General features: G+C 43.2%; 1 protein-coding gene across 11 annotated transcripts in view; it reads right to left on the bottom strand.

The window, feature by feature from the left end:
- Positions 1-7,385: 7,385 nt before the first annotated feature.
- Positions 7,386-23,908, bottom strand: part of LOC125106256 (maestro heat-like repeat-containing protein family member 1) — an 82,725-nt gene continuing 66,202 nt past the window's right edge. For 9 of the 11 annotated variants that reach the window (XM_047740067.1, XM_047740073.1, XM_047740069.1 and 6 more), the window contains 5 exons: positions 18,480-18,638; positions 17,997-18,119; positions 17,024-17,129; positions 15,372-15,437; positions 7,386-7,994 (listed from right to left, as the gene is read on the bottom strand). In XM_047740067.1, coding sequence (XP_047596023.1) covers positions 7,678-7,994; positions 15,372-15,437; positions 17,024-17,129; positions 17,997-18,119; positions 18,480-18,638 — 771 coding nt within the window. In that variant the 3' untranslated portion in view covers positions 7,386-7,677. The remainder of the gene's footprint in view (positions 7,995-15,371; positions 15,438-17,023; positions 17,130-17,996; positions 18,120-18,479; positions 18,639-23,908) is intronic. The other 2 variants (XM_047740075.1, XM_047740070.1) reach the window with 2 other exon arrangements.

Raw genomic sequence — 23,908 nt, forward strand, 5'->3', positions numbered from 1 at the left:
CTCAGGTCATGATCCCAGAGTCTTGGGATCGAGCCCCACATCGGGCTCTCTGCTCAGCAGGGAGCCTGCTTCCCCCTCTCTCTCTGCCTGCCTCTCTGCCTACTTGTGATCTCTCTCTGTCAAATAAATAAATAAAATCTTTAAAAAAAAAAAAAAAAGGTGGGTTTTTTAAAGCACAGGGACCAGGATGGGTGCAGAGAAAAGGTGCACTGGGGTTATGAGGAGTGATGGATTGTATACTTTTAAATTGGGGGGGGGTAAAGACAAAGGAAGTCTCGAAAAGGATTTTCATTATGTTAAAGAAGACTAATGAAGATTTAGGATCCTGGAGGCCTAGCTATTGTCAAGCTAAGGTAGTTTTCCTCTCTAGCAAGGCATTAACATTAAGAGTTGGGAGTTGCTGGAGGAACGTTAATTTCTGCCTGTCTCAAATATTTGTCAATGGGCGGCAAGTTAGAAGGAAATTTAATTATATCTATATTTCCTTTTGCCTATGTTCTCTGCATCAAGATATGCCCATTATATGTTCCTCTTTGACTCTGCTAATAATCTCAAAACTAAATGTGTGTTGTTTTAGTTTTTCATTGGCCAGTGGGTTTTTTTTTTTTTTTTTAAGATTTATGGATTTAGGGGTGCCTGGGCGGCTCAGTGGGTTAAAGCCTTTGCCTTCGGCTCAGGTCATGATCCTAGGGTCCTGGGATCGAGCCCCAAGGCAGGCTCTCTGCTCGGCGGGGAGCCTGCTTCCTCCTCTCTCTCTGCCTGTCTCTCTGCCTGCTTGTGATCTCTGTCAAATGAATAAATAAAATCTTTAAAAAAAAGATTTATGGATTTATTTGAGAGAGAGAGAGAGAGAGCAAGCTCACGTGCCCACCCATCCAAGTAGGGGGAGGGGCAGAGGGAGACAGAATCTCAAGCAGACTCCCTGCTGAGCACCCAGCCTGATGCAGGCTTGATCTCAGGACTCCTAAAATCATGACCTGAGCTGAAACCAAAAATCAGAGACAACTGACTGAGCCACCCAGCTGCCCCCCATTGGCCAGTGTTTTTTGATACTTATTTTTTTTCCTTATTACTTCTTGATCTTTTTAAGTACACGCTGTAGTAGTCAGACCATCTGGGTTCAGATCCACAGTTAACAATCTCAGTGACTCTGGCAAGCTGTTTAAGGCCTCTGGGCCTCAGTTTTCTCGGTTATATAATGGAGATAATAGCAAGACCAACCTTCCAGGAGTCTTCTGGGATAAATGAAATCATCTTGGTAACATTGAGCTCTTAGTTCCAGGCATCCCATGTTATAAAAGCTCAACAAAGATTAACACTAATATGAATTGGGTTTGGTTTTATTATAAGTTTTTATTTATAAAATATAAAATGCTTTTCTTAGTTTTCTTAGATCCCCTTTAGATAGAGCTGTAACATAAATCTAATAATAAATAAATAAAATCTAATAATAAGTAAAGCTGGGTTCTAGCTGTGAATAAAATTTTGAGATTTAGGCCTTTGGCAATTGCAAGAGCAGAAATGAGATCAAGAGGAATAATGCATTTTGAAGTGGGATAGGAATATTCTACCTTTGAGATATCTGAAGTTATGCAGCTTGATGGGGTACACATGAGTTACATGCCGTGTTACAAGCAGGACCAGGGCCTCTCAAAGGCATCTTTTCCCAGGGTACAACCTGGTCGTCCTATTCATTCATTCAGTGGATACCAACGGAGCATCAGTCCAGAAGCTGAATTCTCTTAGTAAACTCAGAAAGTTCATATCATACAAATGCACGATCACTAAATTTACATCTCTGTCACTGGACTCATTTATAAAGGAGCCACTTCCAGTGAGTGAAAAAAATTCATATCTTCCTATTTGGGAAGCCAGTATGAACTGGAAGATTGCTTGGTAAGCATAGAATCAGAACAAGGAAAACATAGGAATCTGAGTGAAACATCACCACCTAGGCACTAGGAAGCTCCATGAAATGAGGCTGTCATATAAGAGAAAACTTCCAGGGGCACCATGGTGGCTCAATCCATGAAGTCACTGAGTCTTGATTTCAGCTCAGGTCTTGACCTCAGGGTTGCGAGTTCAAGCCCCACGCTGGGCTCCATGTCGGGTGTGGAGGCTACTTACAAAAAAGAGAGAGAGAGGCCCTCCAGAGAGCAGATTGGTCCCATCCCCCCGACTCCATGTGCCTCTCCCTGGAACAGTGCAGGATGCACTCTAGTAATACTTCTCTGAGCCCTGGTGTCTTTGAGTACTAGGTCTGGTATATATCTAGGTATATCACTTTTCCTCACTAAGCCACACTCTAGTGGGCATAGGATACATTCTATTTCCTCATATAATAGGTTGGTCTCAGGGATACCTGGGTGGCTCAGTTGCTAAGCATCTGCTTTCAGCTCAGGCCATGATCCCAGGGTCCTGGGATTGAGCCCCACGTCGGGCTCCTTGCTCAGTGGGGAGCCTGCTTCCCCCTCTGCCTGCCGCTCTCCCTGCATGTGTGCTCACTCACTCTCTCTCTGACAAATAAATAAGTGAAATATTTTTATTTTATTTTTTTTTAAGATTTTTATTTATTTATTTGACAGAGATCACAAGTAGGCAGAGAAGCAGGCGGTGGGGGGGTGGGGGGTGGGAAGCAGGCTCCCCGCTGAGCAGAGAGCCCGATGCGGGGCTTGATCCCAGAACCCTGCAATCATGACCTGAGCTGAAGGCAGAGGCTTTAACCCACTGAGCTACCCAGGCGCCCATAAATGAAATATTTTTAAAAACAAAATAGGTCAATCTCATTTGTCAGACTGAATTTATAGGCTGCCCCCCTCCCCAATGTTTCTGTGAGGTCTTCAGTGGTGTTAGAAAATGGAGGACTAGAGTTCAGGAAAAAGGCAGAGGCTGGGTATATGAATTTGATCACCTCTGGGTAAAAGAATTAAAGCCATGATGAGCAATAAAATTTCTGAAGATGTGAACAATTTTTAAAAAGAGGGAGACATGCAAAAAATGAAGTCAGACCCTTACCTTATACCAAATAAAAAATTAACCTGGGGCACCTGGGTGGCTCAGTCAGTTGAGTTATTGATCTCAGCTCAGGTCTTGATCTCAGGGTCATGAGTTGAAGCCCCACATTGGGCTCCATGGTGGGGATGGAGTCCACTTAAAAAAAAAAAAAAAAAGATTAATCTAAAATGATTTAAATGTAAAAGCTAAAAGCATAAAACTCTTAGAAGAAAACATAGGGGATTTGGATTTGGCAATGATTTCTCGGATAGGATTCCAAAAGCATAAAGGTAACAAAGGTAAAATGGATAAATTGGACTTTAAAACTTCTGTGCATCAAAAGGCACAATCAACAGTGAAAAAACCTCTTAACGAATGGGAGAAAATACCGGCAAATCCTACATCTGATAAAAGGCTAATATTTAGAATATGTAAAGATCTCCTACGACTCAACAGCAGCAACAACAAAACCAGCCCAATTAAAGAATGGGCCAAGTGTCTGAATAGACATTTCTCTGAACAAAGCTATTAGCATGGCCCAAATAGCCAACAAGCCCATGAAAGATGCTCAGCGTCACTCACATCACTCATCACTAGGGAAATGCAGCCAAAACCGCAATGAGATACCACCTTATATCCACTGGGATGGCTACTGTGAGGGCATACAGAAAATAACAAGGGTTAGTTAGGATGTGGAGAAATTGGAACCTTATACACTGCTGGTGGGAAAGAAAATGGTGTAGCTACTACAGAACAGTATGATGGTTTCCGAGACAATTAGATACAGAATTACCATATGATCCAGCAATTCCACTTCTGGGTATCCACCGAAAAGCAGTGAACACAGGGACCTGAATAGGTATTTGTACACACATGTTTGTGGGCACGTTATTCACAATAGCCGAAAGGTAGAAGGGACCCAAGTGTCCATCAACAGATGAATGAATGAACAAAATGTGCTATTTACATACAACGGAATATTTTCCAGCCTTTGAATGAAAGGATATTGTGACATATGTTACAACATGGGTGAACGAGGACATGACAGGGTTATCCAGAGAGACAGGTTCAATACGATGTATAGAGAGAGAGATTTATTTTAAGGAATTGGCTCACATAGTGGAGGTTTGGCAAGGCCAAAATCTGATGAGGTAAGCCAGCAGGCAGGTTGGAGACTCAGGGAAGGGGAGCATTTTAAGTTCAAAGGCTGTGGGCTGGTACAATCTCTTCTTGCTCTGAGGAATCTCCCCTTGTTCTGTTAAAGGACCTTCACCTGATTAAATGCCGCTGACCCGCATTATGGAGCATAATCTGCTCTACTCAGAGTCCACGCATTGCAATGTCAATCACATCTAAAAACCACCTTCATGGTGCACCTAGGTGGCTCAGTCAGTTAAATATCCGACTCTTGGTCTCAGCTCAGCTAATGATCTCAAGGTTGTGAGATCGAACCCCAAGTCAGGCTCTGTGTGGAGTTTGCTTAAGAGTCTTTTCCCCTCCCTCTTCTTCCCCCTCTACTCCTCCCACCTCTTACACACGCTCTCTCTCAACTAAATAAATAAATAAAATCTATTTTTAAAAAATCTTCATGGAAACATCCAGAAAATGTTTGACCAAATATTTGGACACCATGGCCCACTCCAATTGACACGAAAAATTAGCCATCACATTGTGATAAGCAAAATAAGCCAGTCACAAAAAGACAAATACTGTAGGATTCTACTTACATGAGGTACCCAGAGTAGTCAAATTCATAGAGACAGAAAGTAGAATGGAAGTTACTAAGGGCTGAGTTGAATGGGAAATTGGGAACTGTTGTTTAATGGGCAGGGTGTGTCAGTGTTGTGAGAGGAAGGGATTCTGGACATCAGTTGCACAACAAAGTAAACGCAGTTAACACTAAGCTGTATGCTTAAAAATGGTTAATAGAGTTAATCTTACATTATGTATATTTTAACACAATTTTTAAAAAAAAGGAGGATAAAAGCAAGGAATGACCTTCAAGAAATGGCCCCAACCAGGGAAAGGAAGTGAGGAATTGATTAATTAGATCAGCAGAGGGCAAATTAGGGTCGTCATGAGAGCAAAAGAGAAAATGATCAAAAATATTGGATATGACAAGGTCAGGGAGAACAATAACTAGAAAAAAATTTCCCTGGTAACTTAAGGCAGCAGAGTCGGTACAGTAGTTGGAACAAAATCACTTAGCATGGTTTAAGAAGAGCCTAAATGATGAAGAGGTTGGAGGAGCAGAAGTACTGCGTCCATTTCGAGGAGCTGGAGGGGAGAAGGGGAACAATGGAGGGATGCATACTAGAAGGCAGGAGGAGGGGAACTGTGCAAAGGAAGACAGGATGCTGACATTGGACCAAGTGAACATGCAACTTCTCCCCTTGCCATTGACCACTTCTTCAGCTGGGTAGCCTGATTTGGTCAAGGCCCTCCCCAAATACAAGACTAGGGGCCCTACGAAAACCTGGATCCAGAGAGGGCAGCTATCTTCATACAGAATGTACAGCCAGGGAGCAGTGGCAAGAATTAGAGATCATGACAAGGTTGGGGGTATCCTGAGAAGTCCACGTTTGAAGGAAATTGAAATGGAAGTCAGAAAGTCAAAGATGGAGCGTACAGCTAGGCTGAAGGCCAGTGGGGCAAATGTCAATATACAAAGCACTGGAAGTCTCAGTGCTTTGGTTTGGAAGCTAGGTCAGAGTAGTGTTTCTCCTTTAAAGTTTAGCTTTCCTACCAATGCCCACCAACTCCCCCCTTTGTCATCCCAAAGAAATGACACTTCTCTGTTGACTCAGAAGAAGCTGCCTTATACCTACTGTATTAGTTAAGATTTTCCAGAGAAACAGAACCAATAGTGTGTGTGTGTGTGTGTGTATGTGTGTGTGTAGAAAGGGTAAAGGAGAAAGAGATTGATTTTAGGAATTGCCGATTATGGAGGCCAGCAAGTCCAAAATCTGCAGGTTGGACCATCAGGCTGGAGACACAGGGAAGAGCTCATGTTGCAGTTCAAGTCCAAAAGTCATCTGTTGGCAGAATTCCTTCTTGCCCTCAGGAGGTCAGTTTTTTCATTCTATTCAGGTCTTCAACTGATTGAATGAGGCCCACCCACATTATAGAGGGCAATCTGATTTACTTATTTATAATTGCAATGTTAATCTCATCCAAAGGCATCCCCATAGAAACATCCAGAATAAAGTTTAACCAACTATGTGGGCACTGTGGCCCATCCACAATGACACAAAATTAACTGTCATACCCAGGTAATAATGAGAGCCATTTATTAAGCCATGTACCAAGTACATGGCTATCTCATTTCATTCCATAAAGCCTATAAAGTAAGTTCAAACATTCTCATTTTTAAACATGAGGAAAACAGTTTTAGACGGATTTTATATAAAAGTTCATAAAATTTAGAAGCAATGAAAACCATCCTGATCATGGTTAACTTCAAAGTTAACTTTCAAAGTGAACTTCAAAGTCAAATTAATCAGTTTGACCGAAGTGGGAACTAGTTCTTTGGTCTTTCCACACCTTCCCCCCACCACCCGCCAACCTATTGTTTATGTTTTTAAGTAGGCTCCATGCCCAGTGTGGAACCCAGGGTGGGGTCTGAACTCATGACCCTGAGATCAAGACCTGGGCTAAGATCAAGAGTCAGAGGCTTAACCAACTGAGCCACCCACATCCCCCTCTTTCCATATCTTTCAAACTTTTCAGAATTGAGTTCCAATAGCCTAAATGTCAGGGCCTTTGGGGAAAAAAAAAAAAAAAAATTATTGCCCTCAGGGCACCTGAGTGGCTCAGTCCATTGAGCGTCTAACTCTTGATTTCTACTTGGGTCACGTCCCTGGGACATGGGATCAAACCCTGCACAAGGCTCCTTGCTCAGCAGGGAGTCTACTTCAGGATTCTCTCTCCCTTTCCTTCTGCCCCTCCCTCTGCTCCCTCCCTCTCTCTCCCTCTCTTTCTCTCAAATAAATAAATAAATAAATCTTTAAACTTTTTTTTTAATTAGAATGGACTCAAAGTTATCCCACCAAGACGTCATCCAGCACAATCTGAATGCGCTTTCTTCAGTGAGAGATATCAGGCTGGAGTTATTGCCACTCCAATGTTCACACCCACAGCCCGCCTTTTTCTGCTCCAACCTGAAATCTGAATGTAGTGTGTCAGGCCTGGGAATTTCATCCAGTGTGGGGGCGGGGGGGAAGAGATTGGACACTAGGGGTCACGCTGTTCTGCCACCCAATTCTGCCTCCCTCTTATCATTCAAAACTTTACCTGAAGGTTGAAGGATATAGTTCCAGAGCCGTCCCTGTCACTTGAGTTTCTCCCCAGCCCCCCAAAACCAAGATGAACATCATCTTGTCTTAGGATGAGAAAATAAGTTTTATTGACAAATGAATATGCTGGTGGCCAGCAATCCCCAAGGGAGACAAAGGACCAGAAACACACTATGTCTTCTAAGATCAAAAGTGCCTCCTTGGGTGTAATCCCAAAGTAGCCCATCCGGTGGGACTATGGTCAGAGAGCTACTGGGAGGCAAAGTCCTGACATCTGGACGAACAAATGGAAAAGGCTTTAGTCCCAGAGCAGTTGGAGCAATTTAGTTTAGGCGGGCCCGGCCTCTGCAGGTGGATTTCCAGACGTCGGGACCTATGACCATACTGACTATTTCTCTGAATTGCCTATTACGACTGGAATATTTTTCACCCTCCTATTGTACCGCTTGCGCAGTGAATTCAGAGGGCTTTGAAGCCACTTCCAGATTTCCTGATTGTCATCTCTTTCCCGTTTGACACTCTTAAACAGCCGCTTCTTTCTTTTTGGGGTTTTCATGCCAGTGACTTTGAAGATGTTATTACTCAGCTGGCTCATCCTGGAAGTAGAGACAAACCCGGAGTTAACATATTCATCAATTTTTTTCAGAGTTGTATTGACCAAAGACTGCACAGACTCCACAGGATCATTCCTCAGACTTCCAATAGCTGAAACCAGAAAGGAGGTCAACTCAGACTCTTGATCTCCAAGGACGACCTATCCAAACCCCATTATTTTCCACCCCACATAGCAGGATATTTTTATATAACTTCATTTAGAGTAACTTTTGTCACCGTTAAAGTAATACTTGTTCTACTCTAGAAAACCGTTTACATAGAAATCATTCTTCCAAAAGGAATGAGAGAAAAATATCTTAGGCGTCCCCCTGAGACAATACTATTAATATTTTCATACCAATCCCTGCAGTATATATATTTTTAAGTCATCTCTGTGCCCAACATGGGGCTTGAACTCACAGCCCCAAGATCAAGAATCTCATGCTCTACTGACTGAGTCAGCCAGATGTACCTGTAGTAGTTTTTTTTTTTAAATTCCAAATATGGACACTTCTTTTTACAAAAATAAGATTTCCATTTTTAATTCCCATAAAATATTCCTCTATAGAAGGTGCTATCCAGTCACGTGATCCTATCATAATCTCTGTGATGAACCCTCTATTAGTGAATAATGAGGTTGTTTGCAGTTTTTCACTGTTAGAAACCATAACCATTAATTCATTCGACAGCGGTTATGGAGTACTTGCTGGGTACTGGGGTTGCAGTGGTGACCAAGAAAGTTTCCCCACCCTTGAGAACTTGACATTCCAGTGGAGGAAAGACGAAACAAACAAGGAGGGGCGCCTGGGTGGCACGGTGGATTAAAGCCTCTGCCTTTAGCTCAGGTCACGATCTCAGGGTCCTGGGACCGAGGCCCGCATCCGGTTCTCTGCTTGGCGGGGAGCCTGCTTCCCCCTCTCCCTCTGCCTGCCTCTCTGCCTACTTGTGATCTCTCTCTCTGTGTCAAATAAATAACTAAAATCTTTAAGAAAACAAACAAACAAGGAAACACAAATGAAGTACAAAGAAGGACATTTAACAGAGTAATGAGAGTGAACAACCAGGAAGGACCTCCTTAGGCGGGTCCGGGAAGTTTTCTCTCTGAGGAGACATGTGAGCTAAGAGGTAAGAAGCCACGAGAAGAGCATGGGCAGAAGCATTCCCAAAGGTCAGGGAGGGGGTCACCTACTCACAGTGTAGAAAGTAACCAGTGGGCCTATAGCTTCTCGTGAGAGGGGAGGTGTTACGGGCTCAGGGTGGAGAGAGAGTCAGAAGCTGGCTCAATAAGGGCCTTGAGGCCAAGCATAAGAGACCAGACTTTGACCAGAAGAGCAGTGGAAAGCTACTGAAGGGATTTAAGCCCAGGCGTGGCATGATTCAGTGTACACATTTCAAAGAGAATCTGGCTGCTGTGTAGAGAAGTATAGAGAAGCAGGGTGTGTAGGGGTTGTTAAAGCCATCGGATTAGGGAATGGCAGCCAGGGGCTTAGGTTCCGGTGGGAACAGAGGCTGCTAAATTGCTTAGCACCCAAAGGATGAAGAGAACAGGAAGAACCTTGGCTCAAAAGGGCCTTCAAGCCCATCAAAGTCTACAGCTCCGTGCTGATCTCTTTTATACTGACAACAGGAGAAAGAACCTGGCTTTGGCTATGCGGTGAATATGGAAATCCCATGAAGAACAATTTCTTGACCACAAGGCTTGTTAGGCACTGGATACAGATACAAATGTAACTAGAATTACCTTCCTTAGGAAAAAGCCCCTCCTGTCTAGGTAAGGTAGGCAGTCTTTCTTGGAGGCTGGGTGGGATGAGGAAGGCAAGGTGAATTCTCTGATACACTGAGGAGCCTAGGGTTTTCATTCTAGAATACTTTTGCTGAAATTCTCTGGTTGCTGGGAATAGGAGTTCCTTACCCTGTAGAGACTTCAGTTGGAAAAAAATGAGGAGAAGGCAGCACAGGTACAAAATGTCAGGGTCAGAAGCCACGGTTAGAGCCCCAAAGGGACAGAGGCTACTACCTAGTCACTAGAGGACTGGAGAGAGCACAGCTACAGTCAATAGCGGCTAACAAATTCATTCTCCCTTGACCAGACTGCCAGGTGCCCTCCCTACCTGCCACTGCCAGCACCTTGCCCCATCTTAGCCCTGAAGCTGGGTCAACTCAACACAAACGTTTGGTGGGACACACGCATTTGTATTCGATACTTTAAACAATGTTTAAGGTCAGCACTGTTATGCCTGTTTTACAGACAAAGAAACTGAAGCACAGAGGCAGTGATGTGCCCAAGTTCACATGGCTCATCGCGGAGAGAGCTAGTATTTCAGACCGGGCTGGCTGACACTGGAGCCCGTGCTCTTCATTACACACTGACTTGGAAGAAAGGACCCTTTAAAGTCATTCACCTCTTTTTCTTCTCAAGATAAAAAGCTGTAACAAAGCATAAAGGAAACAAGAATGTGTCCATCTCCAGGTGTCTGCTGGGCATTTCCTTTGAAGTATGACACCACCATTCCTTCAAAGGCAGTGTATCCAGCTTTTTAGCTTGAAGCAGGTGCCAGGAAATGAAGTGGGCTCCAACCAGAGGGCAAGTGCCTGAGGACAAGCACGTGCAGGACCAGAACGGCCCCAGCAGCAAAGCTGGAGCGTGGGCATTCTGACATACACGCCCGCTCTTTTGCCCAAAAGCACAGGCACCCACCCACAGGGCGATAAAAGCCAACGTTCTCTCCATCTTCTCTCTCTATCAAAGGAAGCAAACTATGTGGGGGAGGGGGCGGGGGGGGGGGGGAGATGGTGAACAACAAATAACTCAAACATCATTTCTATTGGGCACTGGTATGAGTCACGTATCTAGCACCTATCACAGACACCCCAAACCCTTCCTGCCACCGCCCTTAGAGAAGTGATGAGCTCTGTTTCACCAAGTACCCCTATCACCCACAGCAAAATCCTCAATCTTCACCACGGCTGAAAAGCCCAGTAGGATCCTGGCCCCACTGTGATCCTCTGAGTCGTATCCTCCTCTTCCTTTGGTTCACTCCATGCCAATCATATTGACTTCTTGTTCTTCCTTGAACTGCCGAGTGCTCTTGCCTCAGATAATCAGATGGTTAAAGTCCTCACTGCCTCCAGGTCTCTGCTCCCGTGCCCCTTCTCAGAGGAGCACCCCTGCCCTGCCCTCAGACCCCCTGACCCTTGGCCGTGCCTTACTTTCTCCATAGTGCCTGCTCACATATATGTACTTGGTTAGGGCCCCTCCCCTCCCCCGCTGGAAGGGGTTGGGTGGTGGGAACGGACAACATCAGTTTTGTTTGCTGAGGTATCCCAGTACTTAGAAGAGTGCCTGGTATACAGTAGGTTTTCAATAATTAAGAAACTCAGTTAATCGAGAGCAAGGGCAGAATTACCAACTATAACAAACATAGGTGTGGCTGTTCGGCTCTTTGAGGGACCAAAGGGTTTTGAAGGTGAAGCAAAATTTCTCTTCTGATATACACTGGGAACACCAGCTCTTCTTCTGCCACACCACCGATTCCCATTCCCTTTTTCTCAGGATTTTGGTCAAATTAAAGGACAACGGAGTGAGCATGAGTTAGTGCAAAGACCCCTGAAGTGGCAAGTCTAGCTCTGGCTCGCCCAGTAATTCACTTCTGTGACCTTGGACAAATGACTCAACCTCCGAAATGAGGAGGGTTATAGTTCAGGAGGAGGAAATGCTTCTCTGAGGGACCCCTAACTTTAGAGGCAGAAGAGAGTGAATGGACAACTTCAGGGGTCTAGATGAGTTACCTCAAGTCCCATATAATCTACAAATCCTTAGGCTCTCTTTTATCTTAAAAATTCATGCATCTGCCTTGTACTCCAAAACATGTCTATTATTAAAACTTTTTAATGTTTTAATTTAATTTTTATTTTATTTTATTTTTTGAAAGTAGTCTCGCCACCCACTGTGGGGCTGGAACTCACAATCCTGAGATCAAGAGTTCATGCTCTACTGACTGAGCCAGCCAGGTGCTGGCTCAGTTTTAATATTAAAGGAGTTTTAGGGACGCCTGGGTGGCTCAGTTGGTTAAGCAGCTGCCTTCGGCTCAGGTCATGATCCCAGCGTCCTGGGATCGAGTCCCACATCGGGCTCCTTGCTTGGGAGGGAGCCTGCTTCTCCCTCTGCCTCTGCCTGCCATTCTGTCTGCCTGTGCTCGCTCTCTCTCCCTCTCTCTCTCTGATAAATAAATAAAATCTTAAAAAAATATATTAAAGGAGTTTTAATATTTCATGTTTTAATATTAAAAGGAGTATCATTTGGAAATGCATACTAAAATTTTATAGATGAATAATATGAAGTCTGAAGTTTGGTTCGGAATAATCTGGCAGGGAAGGGTGCAGGTAAAGAAATAGAGAAAATAAGGTAACCATTAGCTGATACTTGTTGAATCTGGGGGGTGGGGGGAGGGGTTATTGTACTATTTTCTAGACTTTTATTTTTTTTTATTTATTTATTTTTAAATTTTTTAAAAAAGATTTTATTTATTTATTTGACAGACAGAGACCACAAGCAGGCTGAGAGGCAGGCAGAGAGACAGGAGGAAGCAGGCCCCCCGCTGAGCAGAGCCCGATGCGGGACTCGATCCCAGGACTCCGAGACCATGACCAGAGCCGAAGGCAGCGGCCCAACCCACTGAGCCACCCAGGCGCCCCTATTTTTATTTATTTTTTTTAAAGATTTTATTTCTTTTTTCTTTTTTCTTTCTTTTTTTTTTTTTTTTTTTTTTAGATTTTATTCATTTATTTGTCAGAGAGAGAGAGGGAGAGAGAGCGAGCACAGGCAGACAGAATGGCAGGCAGAGGCAGAGGGAGAAGCAGGCTCCCCGCCGAGCAAGGAGCCCAATGTGGGACTCGATCCCAGGGCGCTGGGATCATGACCTGAGCCGAAGGCAGCTGCTTAACCAACTGAGCCACCCAGGCGTCCCAAGATTTTATTTCTTTATTTGATGGAGAGACACAGCGAGAGAGGGAACACAAGCAGGGGGAGCAGGAGAGGGAGAAGCAGACTTCCCACAGAGCAGAGACTCAAACCCAATCGGGGCTCCAACCCTGACCTGAGCCAAAGACTGCTGCTTAACCAACTGACCCACCCAGGCGCCCGATATTCTAGACTTCTAAAGCATGCTACAAATGAAAAATCTTAAAACTAGCCAGAGAAAAGGGCTAGATTACCTGCAATGGAACAAAAATTAGAATGACAGCAGGCTTTTAGCAACAAAGAAAACCAGAAGACAGTAGTATGGTATCTTCGAAGTGCTCAGATTGTGGTCTAGAATTATGTCACTAGTAGGGGCCCCTGCTGGCTCAGTCAGGGGAACATGCAACTCTTGATCTTGGGGTTGTGGGTTTGAGTCCTACGTTGGGTGTATAGATTACTCTAAAAATATATATAAGATCTTAAAAAATTATGTGACTAATAAAGCTACCTTGCAAGAATGGGCTTAAGAAAAAGTCATTACAAAGGAACAAAAACCAAAAGAGCGTAACAGGAAGATACCCACACTAAAGAGACTTTCAAAAAGTGTACTTCAGGGTGAAAAAAATGAAGGATGGTCAGAGATACAACAAGGAATGGGGAGCATATGACACAGAAGGTAAATCTACATTGTTTGTATAAAGTAACAACAATAATCATAGTATCTAAATTGTGGGTTTAAAAAAGAGCACTAACAAAAGCCTGTAAAGTGAGAGGGGTAGGCATCAGAATTCATGTCAATACTGGAGGGAAAGTTAAAATGTTTCACTTTAAACCCTGTTAAGTTCAAAGTGCATGATGAGGAGTCTACTTTCTGGACAGATACCATATGATTTCACTCCTCTGTGGAATTGAAGAAACAAAACAGATGAACAGAGGGGAAGGGAAGGAAATAAAATAAGATGAAAACAAAGAGGGAAACAAACCAGAAGAGACTCTTAACTCTGGGAAACAAACTGAGGGTTGCTGGAGGGGTGTGGGGTGGGGGATGGGGTAACTGGGCATTAAGAAGGCCCCTGGATGGAATGAGTACCAGGTGCAACTGACGAATCACTAAATTCTACCCCTGAAACTAATAATACACCATGCATTAATTAAATTGAATTTAAATTTTAAAATGTTTTTAAAAGTCTACTTTCTGGCTAACTTGCCTGAAGAAATACTTACACTTATATTCTCGCATACAAAGAGACATACATAAGAATGCTCACGTAGCAGTTTTTGAATAGCAAAAAATTGGAGATAATTTAAATAATGATCTACCAAGACTGCAGCCGATCTGTATGTACTGACATACAGAGTGGGGAAAAAGCAAGTTGCCAAAACCATGTATCTCTATCTATATAACTATCCATATGGTAAATATCACAAATTATATATTACATAACATATATTCTATGTGTACAGCAAAAGAATACAGGACTACAGCAAACAGGGGGAATTGGGGAGAGGAACCAGACTTGGGGGTGAATAGAACTTTAGTCTAAAAACAAAAACTTTATCAATAATGTTTCTACTTTTTTTTTTAAGATTTTATTTATTTATTTGACAGAGAGAGATCACAAGTAGACAGAGAGGCAGGCAGAGAGAGGGAGGGGAGCAGGCTCCCTGCTGAGCAGAGAGCCCGATGCGGGGCTCGATCCCAGGACCCTGAGATCATGACCTGAGCAGCAGCTTAACCCACTGAGCCACCCAGGCGCCCCTGTTTCTACTTTTTTTGCAAACAGACTATATTCATGTATTTCTTCTATAAATATAAACAAATTTAAAAATATTTTACAGCAATAAAAGAGAACACAAAACTGCAAGTTCTTCAGGGGACAGGGTGTTTCTCCCTTGAATACCATTGTAGGTAGCAGCTGACAACACATGATAAATGTTGAGTGACTAGAACATTTTTATAAGCTGTGTTTTTCTCTAACTAGCATGATAATAGATAACTCATTTTCTTCCTCTGACTTAGCCCCATTTTCTACTTTTTAAAATTTAGTCTTTCAAGATTTTATTTTATTTATTTTTTTAAAAGATTATTTACTTATTTATTTGACAGGCAGAGATCACAAGTAGGCAGAAATGCAGGCAAAGAGAGGGGTGGAGGGAAGCAGGCTCCCCGCGGAGCAGAGAGCCCATTGTGGGGCTCAATCCCAGGATCCTGAGATCACGACCTGAGCCAAAGGCAGAGGCTTAACCCACTGAGCCACTCAGGCACCCTTCAAGATTTTGTTTTTTAAAGTGATCTCTATACCCAACATGGGGCTTGAACTCAAAACCCTAAGATCAAGAGTCACACGTTCCTCCAAATGAGCAAGGAAGGTGCCCAATTTTTTACTTTTATATATAACATTTATAATAGTAAAAATATACTTTATTTGAAGTAACAAAATATGTCCTTAAGGAATTCTTTCCCCCGCTTTCTGTCTTGCCCTATTGCTTCATGTCACCCAGATCTCAGGGACAAGGCTCAGACTCACCAGTCTGTATGATCTCCACATCATCATCATCTATTTGAGTCATGTTTAGCTTCTTAGTTGTTAATCCTAAAGATAGGACAAACGCAAAGTCACTCCAGAATTCCTGGATCTTTGGGCCACCCTTACCTCTTGGTCCCAAACACGGAAGCTTGTAAACCAGTTCTAGCAAAAAATGTTTCTATGAGATGCCTTGTAGCCTACATGTCAGTGTTCTAGTTGAACAACCCTCAGAGCAGCGGTGACCCAGAAAACTGTTGTTGGCAGGTGACAAGTAGGGCATGAACTCAGGACGTCAAACTCCATGGGGTTCTCACACCAATAGAAAAATGGACAAAAGGCATGAGGCAATTAATTTGCAAAAATAAAATATGCATTGCCAATAAACGTAGGAAAAAAATATTTCACCTCACTTCTGACAAAAAAAAAAATAATTAATCTGAACAACTCTTTTCGCCTATCAAATTGGTAATGATTTTTAAACTATCACCCAGAGTTGGCAAATATCCACAAAATGGATACTTGCGTATAGTATTGGTAACAATGGAAAATGATTCACTTTTTTTTAAAAAGATTTATTATATTTATTTCGAAAGAGAGAGCATAAGGGAGAGAGGCAGAGGGAGATGGAGAGAGATAGGCAAGCAGATTCTGTACTGAGCATGGAGCCTGACATGGGGCTCGATCTCACAACCCTGAGATCAGATCTGAGCCGAAACCAAGAGTTGGATCCTCAACTAACTTTGCCACCCACAGGTCCCATGACTCAAACTTTTTAGACGGCAGCTGAAGCACCAAAATCCTTAAAATTTTACATATCCTTTGGTCCCAGCAATTCTAGTTAAGAAATTTATCTTAAAATAATCATGATGGCAGGTAGAGATTTTGTCCCTGTTTATAATAACAAAAGATGAGGTAGCCTACTTTAAAAAAAAATGACACAGTCTCAATATTAAAAAAATAAGCACAGATTAAATAATTCCATAAATCCACCCATAGTGGAATTAATATTACGCAGTGGTGAAAAGCAATGCTGAAGGGCACGTAAGAGCATGTATTTGTGACCTAGCAAAGGAAAACGACAGTATACCAAACTTCATGTTTTTAAAATGGCTATGTGTGTCTGAGTGTATGTGTGTGTAGAAATTCTAGAATGTTAACAGTGGTTAAATCCAAATGCTTAGAATTTCTGGCATTATTTAATTTCTTCTTTTTTTTGCCAACCTGAATCTTTTACATCAATGTCTAACATCAACACATCAACACATACTGTACTACTACCCTAGTTTAAAACAAAAATATTTTTGTTTTAAGATTTAAAAATTTTTGTTTTGTTTTAAAATGCACAGGGTTCCCCTGGAAGCAATAGTTTTTCCCCTTTCAAGTGAGTACGGTTCCCTTCTGAATGCTGCAAAGTGCAGACAGCTGGAGGGGGGGACTTTCCCAGAGTGGGGCAAAGGCACATAGCCTTCTCTTCCTCTCCTGGCCTTTCTAACAGGGACTCTGAGCCTGGCCCCAGGACAACCTAATTACATCAGAGCTAAGGAAGGAGGTGACCCGGTTCATGGTACCATGTTTCTGGCTCAGTCCTTGCAGAAGGTCAAGAAGGGCTCCCCTGTTGAAGAGGGAGGGGTTGCCAGGAGGAAGCATCTTACCTATGAAGCTGATGGCAGCTGCTCTTAGGAAGGACTGAGGGCTCTTCAGGAAGTCGAAGCTCTGGGACAGTAAGTCCCCCACCAGCTGGGTTTTGCTTGTGCTCACCTGTGAGGCCAAAGAGGGGGTGGTGCTGACCAGGAGCTGGGGGTGGGGAGCCCTGGGAACGCTCCTAACCCTCTCACCCTGTCCACAGGCACCACCGTTCTGTCTTCAGCCAGTGGAAGGTGCTCGAACCTATAGCCTCAGACACCCACACCCCAGCAACAAGGCAGACTTAGCAGGAAGGTCACAGAGAGAATTTTGCTCCTTCATACCAACATGGTAAGGGAAGAAACAACAGATGTGGAAACAGGAGACCCAGGATTGAATCTTGGCCCTGACACTGGCTTCAGTTTTCTGAAATAAAACCTGTCCAACCTCTTTCACATAATTGTAAGGCTCCCGTGGGATAATGGATATAGAACTGCTTTGTGAACTCTAAAGTGCTCTACCTGTGGAAGGTAATAAGCATCAAAATCCATAGGATTAAAATTATTAATGGTGGTTCCTAACCTACTTGCTTAGCCCTTAAATATTTACTTTTCCACCAGGATTCCTGATCCTGCCCTATCCTCAGCATCATAGGAGCCACAGACCCTTAATGCCATGACCGACGTAAAGCCCCAGTGACTCCTGCCGCCATCTTTTCCTACTAGCTGTAACCAGAAAACCTCTGTTCCATTGCATTCTGCTCTCCTCCCTTGACCTTCCTCACCACTGAAGGCAGAGACTGGGCTACTGCTAAGAGAATTGGATATGAAGAATGAAGGACTGGCCTGACCCATGTGCATTCCGAGTTTGCTGATGATAAAGAATGAGAATCAAGGAACAGAAAGAATGTATCTTCTGTCAGCCCTCCCCTATTTAGCCTCTCAGCCTGCCTTTGAGCCCCTAACATGAGTACGGTGGGACTGGCTTCTCACAGACACTCACCAGGTACTTGCACGTCTCTTCCAACACCTGGATGTGATCGCTGAGGGTGGCGTGCTTGAATATGTGGGTCAGTGATGACCAGCCGATCACAGTGGTCCACTCCGTCAGGGCCCCTCCGCAGGCCTACAGGATGGAGGGGACGGAATTCCCGAAGCCTCCTTCCTATGGCTCTACAGAGCCAGGCCACGAGGCTAAGGTGAAGACCATGAAGCTAGCCCCCAAGGGCTTGGGTGAGGGTTTGAACCTGGGATCAGGTGAGACACAGGACCTTGGGCATGACATGGGATATAAACAGCTTCAGGGAGGAGAACTGTATCAGGATACCGTGAGGGGGAAAGTGCTCAGAGCTAGCCTGGAGGACGACACCAAAGAGGTGGGTGTATAATGTACAGCCAAGGCTGGGCTCATGAAAAGAGCCCGAGGCAATGCTCTACCAGAAAGAGAAATGAATCAGGCTGATTTGCAGACCGAGGTTATCAATACCTTGACTACCTCAGGGTTGTTATCCTGAAAGCTAAGCAGCAGCGGGACTAGGAAACTGTAGATCTCTCTTCGGGTGGAGAGTCCAGGCTTGAATTTGTAAATGTGACGCAACATGTAGCCCAGGGCAGAGGTGGCGGAGATCTTCACCTGGTCCCTCTCCTGCCATACAGAGTGACATGGAGCTAAGGTGGCTGTGGTTTCCCTCTAGCCCCCCCTGGCCTGGTTTCCATACTCCCACATCGCACTCCCACGTCCAAAGTACACGGGTGGTGTCGTGTTACGTAATGGAAAGGGATCGTGGTTTGTGTATCTTGTTAGAGCCACAGAACTAACAAGTCCCTCTGTTAAGGACCAGAGTTGGGAAACCAAGACCGTAGTTTCAGCTCTGCCCTGGACTGTATCTACAGCTTATAATTTAATCTGTTCCTAGGGATTTAGCTTTAAAATATATGTATTTTAAAAATACATATAGTTGGGCGCCTGGGTGGCTCAGTGGGTTAAGCCGCTGCCTTCGGCTCAGGTCATGATCTCAGGGTCCTGGGATCGAGGCCCGCATCGGGCTCTCTGCTCAGCAGGGAGCCTGCTTCCCCCTCTCTCTCTCTCTGCCTGCCTCTCCGTCTACTTGTGATCTCTCTCTGTCAAATAAATAAATAAAATCTTTAAAAAAAATACATATAGTTATCCTATAGTTATGCTATGAATAAACGTGCTTAATCTATATTGGTTTGTATTAATTATCAATGATCATGAACAGCTAAACTAGACACTTTCAAGAGTATATTATACAGGGGCACCTGGGTGGCTCAGGTGATAACAGCTGCCTTTGGGTCTGGTCACAATCCCAGCGCCCTGGGATCAAGCCCCGCATCAGACTCCCTGCTCAGCAGGAAGCCTGCTTCTCCCTCTCCCACTCCGCCTGCTTGTGTTTCCTCTCTCTGTCTCTCTCTCTTTGTCAAATAAATAAATAAAATCTTTAAAAAACCAGAGTGTATTATATACTAATTGAACAAACGTTTACTGAGTAGCTGTCATGAGCTAGGCATAGTGTCAAATAACAGAGACATGGTGGGACAAACAGTTGCTGAACTTGTAGGATTTGGAAAGCGGACATTTTAACAAATTGGAGGCACACATTTTTTGCCCAGTGAACATAACAGCCAAACATAGAGATGATTCAAAGTTAGTACATTAACTAAGAAGTATCAAAAGGCAGATCAGCTCAAGATCAACGATTATCACTTCAGTTATCCCTCCCTGCTCCAAATCCCTGAAAGAAATAGTAGAGATACAGTTTTTTTGTTTTTTAAATCTGTTATGGATCTGAAATAGTAGAAGGGATCCCCCTACAGAGAACTAGAATATCCCTGAAAGACAAACAGCAGACGGGATTGGAATTAAAGTTGAAACCACAGCCTGAAGTGTGCGCAAGAACAGACTGCTGGAGGAGGCGGGTGTGTTCTGGGAACGTTCCAAGCCTAACAGCTGTGAAGCCCGGGAGCAGAAGGGGATGCTGGGCAACCGACAGGGTGGTCACTCGGAGTGCCATAGTTCAGGCATACACTCTCCTTCCACCTTCTCTGTGCACTCACCCTCCCAGGGTCCTCCTCACTGAATAGCAACCAGGAGAGGAAGGTATCCCCCCAACACAGGAGGGAGCATGCTCTCTAGACCAGAGAGATGGGATGGTGCCCTGGGTGTCTGGCAATACCCAGGAAGGGCAGGGAGCCCTATAGTCAAAATATTGGCTACTGGCACGTCCAACTGTCCACATAGCTCTGGCCGCTTCCCCACAGTTACTGGTCAGACTGCAGTAATAGGCATTACTTTCACAGAGGGCTGGCCAAGAGTCAGTAGTACAAAATTTCCAGAACTCTGCCAAGACTCACCAAACGTTTAGGAAAATCAACACCACGAGAGAAAAGAAACATCCAAGGGAGCAATTAGTAATATAATCCAAACAAGACTTTAGAGAAAGTATAATTGAATCCTCAGGAAGATTATGTAAAAAAAAGTTACCGAGTCAGAAAGTTGAAAATAGAGCTACCCTACGACCCAGCAATCGCACTACTGGGTATTTACCCTAAAGATACAAGTGTAATGATCCAAATGGGCACCTGCACCCAAATGTTTATAGCAGCAATGTCCACAGTAGCCAGACTGTGGAAAGAACCTAGATGCCCATCAACAGATGAATGGATAAAGAAGGTGTGGTATATAAATATATATATATTGTGTGTGTGTGTGTATAGTGTGTATATATAGTGTATATATATAATATATTATATAAATATTATATATTTATATATTATTTATTTATATATTATATATATTATATATAATATATATATTTTATATATTGTGTGTGTATACACACACACACAATGGAATACTATGCAGCCATCAAAACCCCCGGAAATCTTGCCATTTGCAATGACGTGGATGGAACTAGAGGGTATTATGCTGAGCGAAATAAGTCAATCAGAGAAAGATAATTATCATATAATCTCTCTGATAGGAGGAATTTGAGAGGCAGGGAAGAGGGTCGTGGGAGGTAGGGAGGGAAAAAATGAAACAAGAAGTGACCGGGGAGGGAGAGAAACCATAAGAGACTCTTAATCTCACAAAACAAACTGAGGGTTGCTGGGAGGGAGGGGCGTGGAGAGGGTGGTGGGGTTATGGACATTGGGGAGGTTATGTGCTATGGTGAGTGCTGTGAAGTGTGTAAACCTGATTGTTCACAGACTTGTACCCCTGGGGCAAATAATAAATTATACACTAATAAAATTAATTAATTAATTAATTAAAAAGAAGTTACCAAGGACACTTTTTAAAATGCTTGAAAATCTAAACTTTGAAATTATAGATAAATAAGTAAACATATAAATACAGGTAGAGGTAAGGCACTGTCCCTATAGAATAATGTAATAGCTATTCAGATATCACACCATCAACCAGAAGAAAAAAAAGAGAACCTCTGTCATTTAAAAAAAACAAACAAAAACCCACAAACAAGCAACAGCAAAAAAACCCCTAAATATTCAATAGGTGAGTTGAGTAGCAGAATAACCACAGCTAAAGTAAGAGGAGAATCAGCCCAGAAATTGTTTCAAGGTAGACAAAGAAATGGGAAATAGAAAATAAAAATTAAGAAATACAGAGACTAAATCTAAAGGCATTCCAAAGAATAGAACAGAAAGAAGAGAGAAAAGAGGATACACTAAGAAAATAGTAGAAGAAAATTTTACAAATGATAAAACTACTAAGATTTGCTTAAGTAAGTTCCTATGAGTAGGTGAGTGGTAAAGCAGAACCAGGAACCCAGAAGACTAACGTCTTCTTTTCATTCAGCCAGGTTAGCATTGTGTAGATGACATTTTACTATTTCTTGATTAGACCATAAATTGACTTTCCATTCTAGCAATATGGAAGGAAAGATAACCTGACAACTTTCCCACTATAAATAACTTTGAATGCTAGATAAAATATACAAAATCCTTTTTTAACTCATAGTCGAGCTTTAAGAAAGTAAGATCCCCAGAGGCCAAAGATGAAGAGGTTGCTGATCCTCAGCTACTGTGGAGGCAGGCAGATGCCACTGGTCTCAGTAACCCGGGATCACACTGATCTCCCCTGCTTGTCTTACAAGGCAACTAGAAGCTGAGAAGCAAGCACCATGGACAGACAGACAGCTCCAAGAGAAGTCTTCCACTTAATGGTCAAAGAGCCGGCAAGGGGAATTAAATGCTCAAAGAAAGTGAGGAAAGGGGCCTCTGGGTGTCTCAGTTGGCTAAGCGTCTGCATTCAGCTCAGGTCATGATCCCAGGGTCCTGGGATGGAGCCCACATTAGGCTCCCTCCTCAGCGGGGAGCCTGATTCTCCTTCTGCCCCTCCCCCAACTTGTGCACACACTCATAAGCTCACTCTCTCTCAAATAAAGTCTTTAAAAAGAAAGTAGAGAAATACCTCATTTCTTTTTTCTTCCATCTATTCTCTCATATCACAGTTCCAAAAGAAGACCCTGGGGAGTCTACAGAAGCCAAAACTCTTACTCTCCATTTCAAGGAGCTGAGGTCCCAAGAGGATGGACAAACCCCATTGCTTTATTTCCTCTGCCCTCATGCCACTTAGCCCAGTTGTGGGCACAGTCACAGAAGTGCCTGACATTGCAGAGTAACTGAAGCACCAGCTTTTTTGCAAGACAACTGGAAAAAGGGAACCCCAAAGAACAGTAAAACCAGGGAAGCAACGGAGAGGGAGAAGCCAGGGAAGGTGACCTTCTAAAGTTGTTTATGAATTCCTGTGCTCACTCCATGCATATCTGACCCGAAACCACATACCACTGACTTTGAAAACTGAACTACAGGAGAGACAATGGTTCAGATCTCAGGCTGGCCAGTGGGTGGCTCAAACTCAGAATGGCAAAGGCTAAGAATTCAAGACTGACATTGAAATCACAGTTCACACACAGAGAAGGCTAGTCAGGACTTGCAGCCTGAAGTTAAACAGGTCAATTGTTACTAATGCAATTAATATCAAATTCTTCATAGGATTTAGGTGACACCCAGAGTCATATACCTAATACTCATAGTGTCCATGATACAATCCAAAATTACTCAGCATGCAAAGACCAAAAGCAGTTACTGTACAAAATACTCCAAAAAAGCAACAAGGGGCTCTCTTGAAATACAGAAATAAAAATTTTCAGCAAAGAAAGAGAATATATCAAAAAGAAACTTGAGAACTAAGAAATACAAGACTGGGTACATTCATTGGCAAAACAGATGTCACAGGAAAGAATCAGTGAACTTGAAGACAGAGCAATAAAAAGTATCCAGTCTGAACAAAAAAAGAAAAAGTGATGGAAAATGCAAAAAACCTTGGGACCTATGGGTCAATAACAAAAAGCCTAAACCCCTGTGCCATCAGATTTCTAAAAGGAGAAGAAAAAGTATAGTGCTGAAAAAAACTTGGAAGAAATAATGGCTGAAAACCTTCCAAGTTTGGTGAAAAACATAAACAGAGATATCAAGAAACTCAGAGAACCCCAACCAGGGTAAACCCAAAGTAGTCCACGCCAGCACCTACTAAACTACTTAAAGCTAAAGACACTTGCGAGGCAAAATAAAGACATTTCCAGACAAAGACTGAGAGTGTTTCCTATTAACAGACCCTTGAGAAAGAAAATACAAGAGAAGGAAAAAATGTATCCATAAGGGAAGAGAGAGTTGGGAGAAGAAAAGGATGGCAAAGACGTTTGTCCATGTTTATAAATCAAAATAAGTATTGACTGTATAAGACAATAATGATGATGCTGGTAATGACAAAAAGCCCAAATCTGGGGATTTTAAAAGACTGTGGAAATGGGGCGCCTGGGTGGCTCAGTGGGTTAAAGCCTCTGCCTTTGGTTCAGGTCATGATCCCAGGGTCCT

Source organism: Lutra lutra, chromosome 8, assembly GCF_902655055.1.
Source record: "Lutra lutra chromosome 8, mLutLut1.2, whole genome shotgun sequence".
In the NCBI taxonomy this organism is placed as follows: Eukaryota; Metazoa; Chordata; class Mammalia; order Carnivora; family Mustelidae; genus Lutra; species Lutra lutra.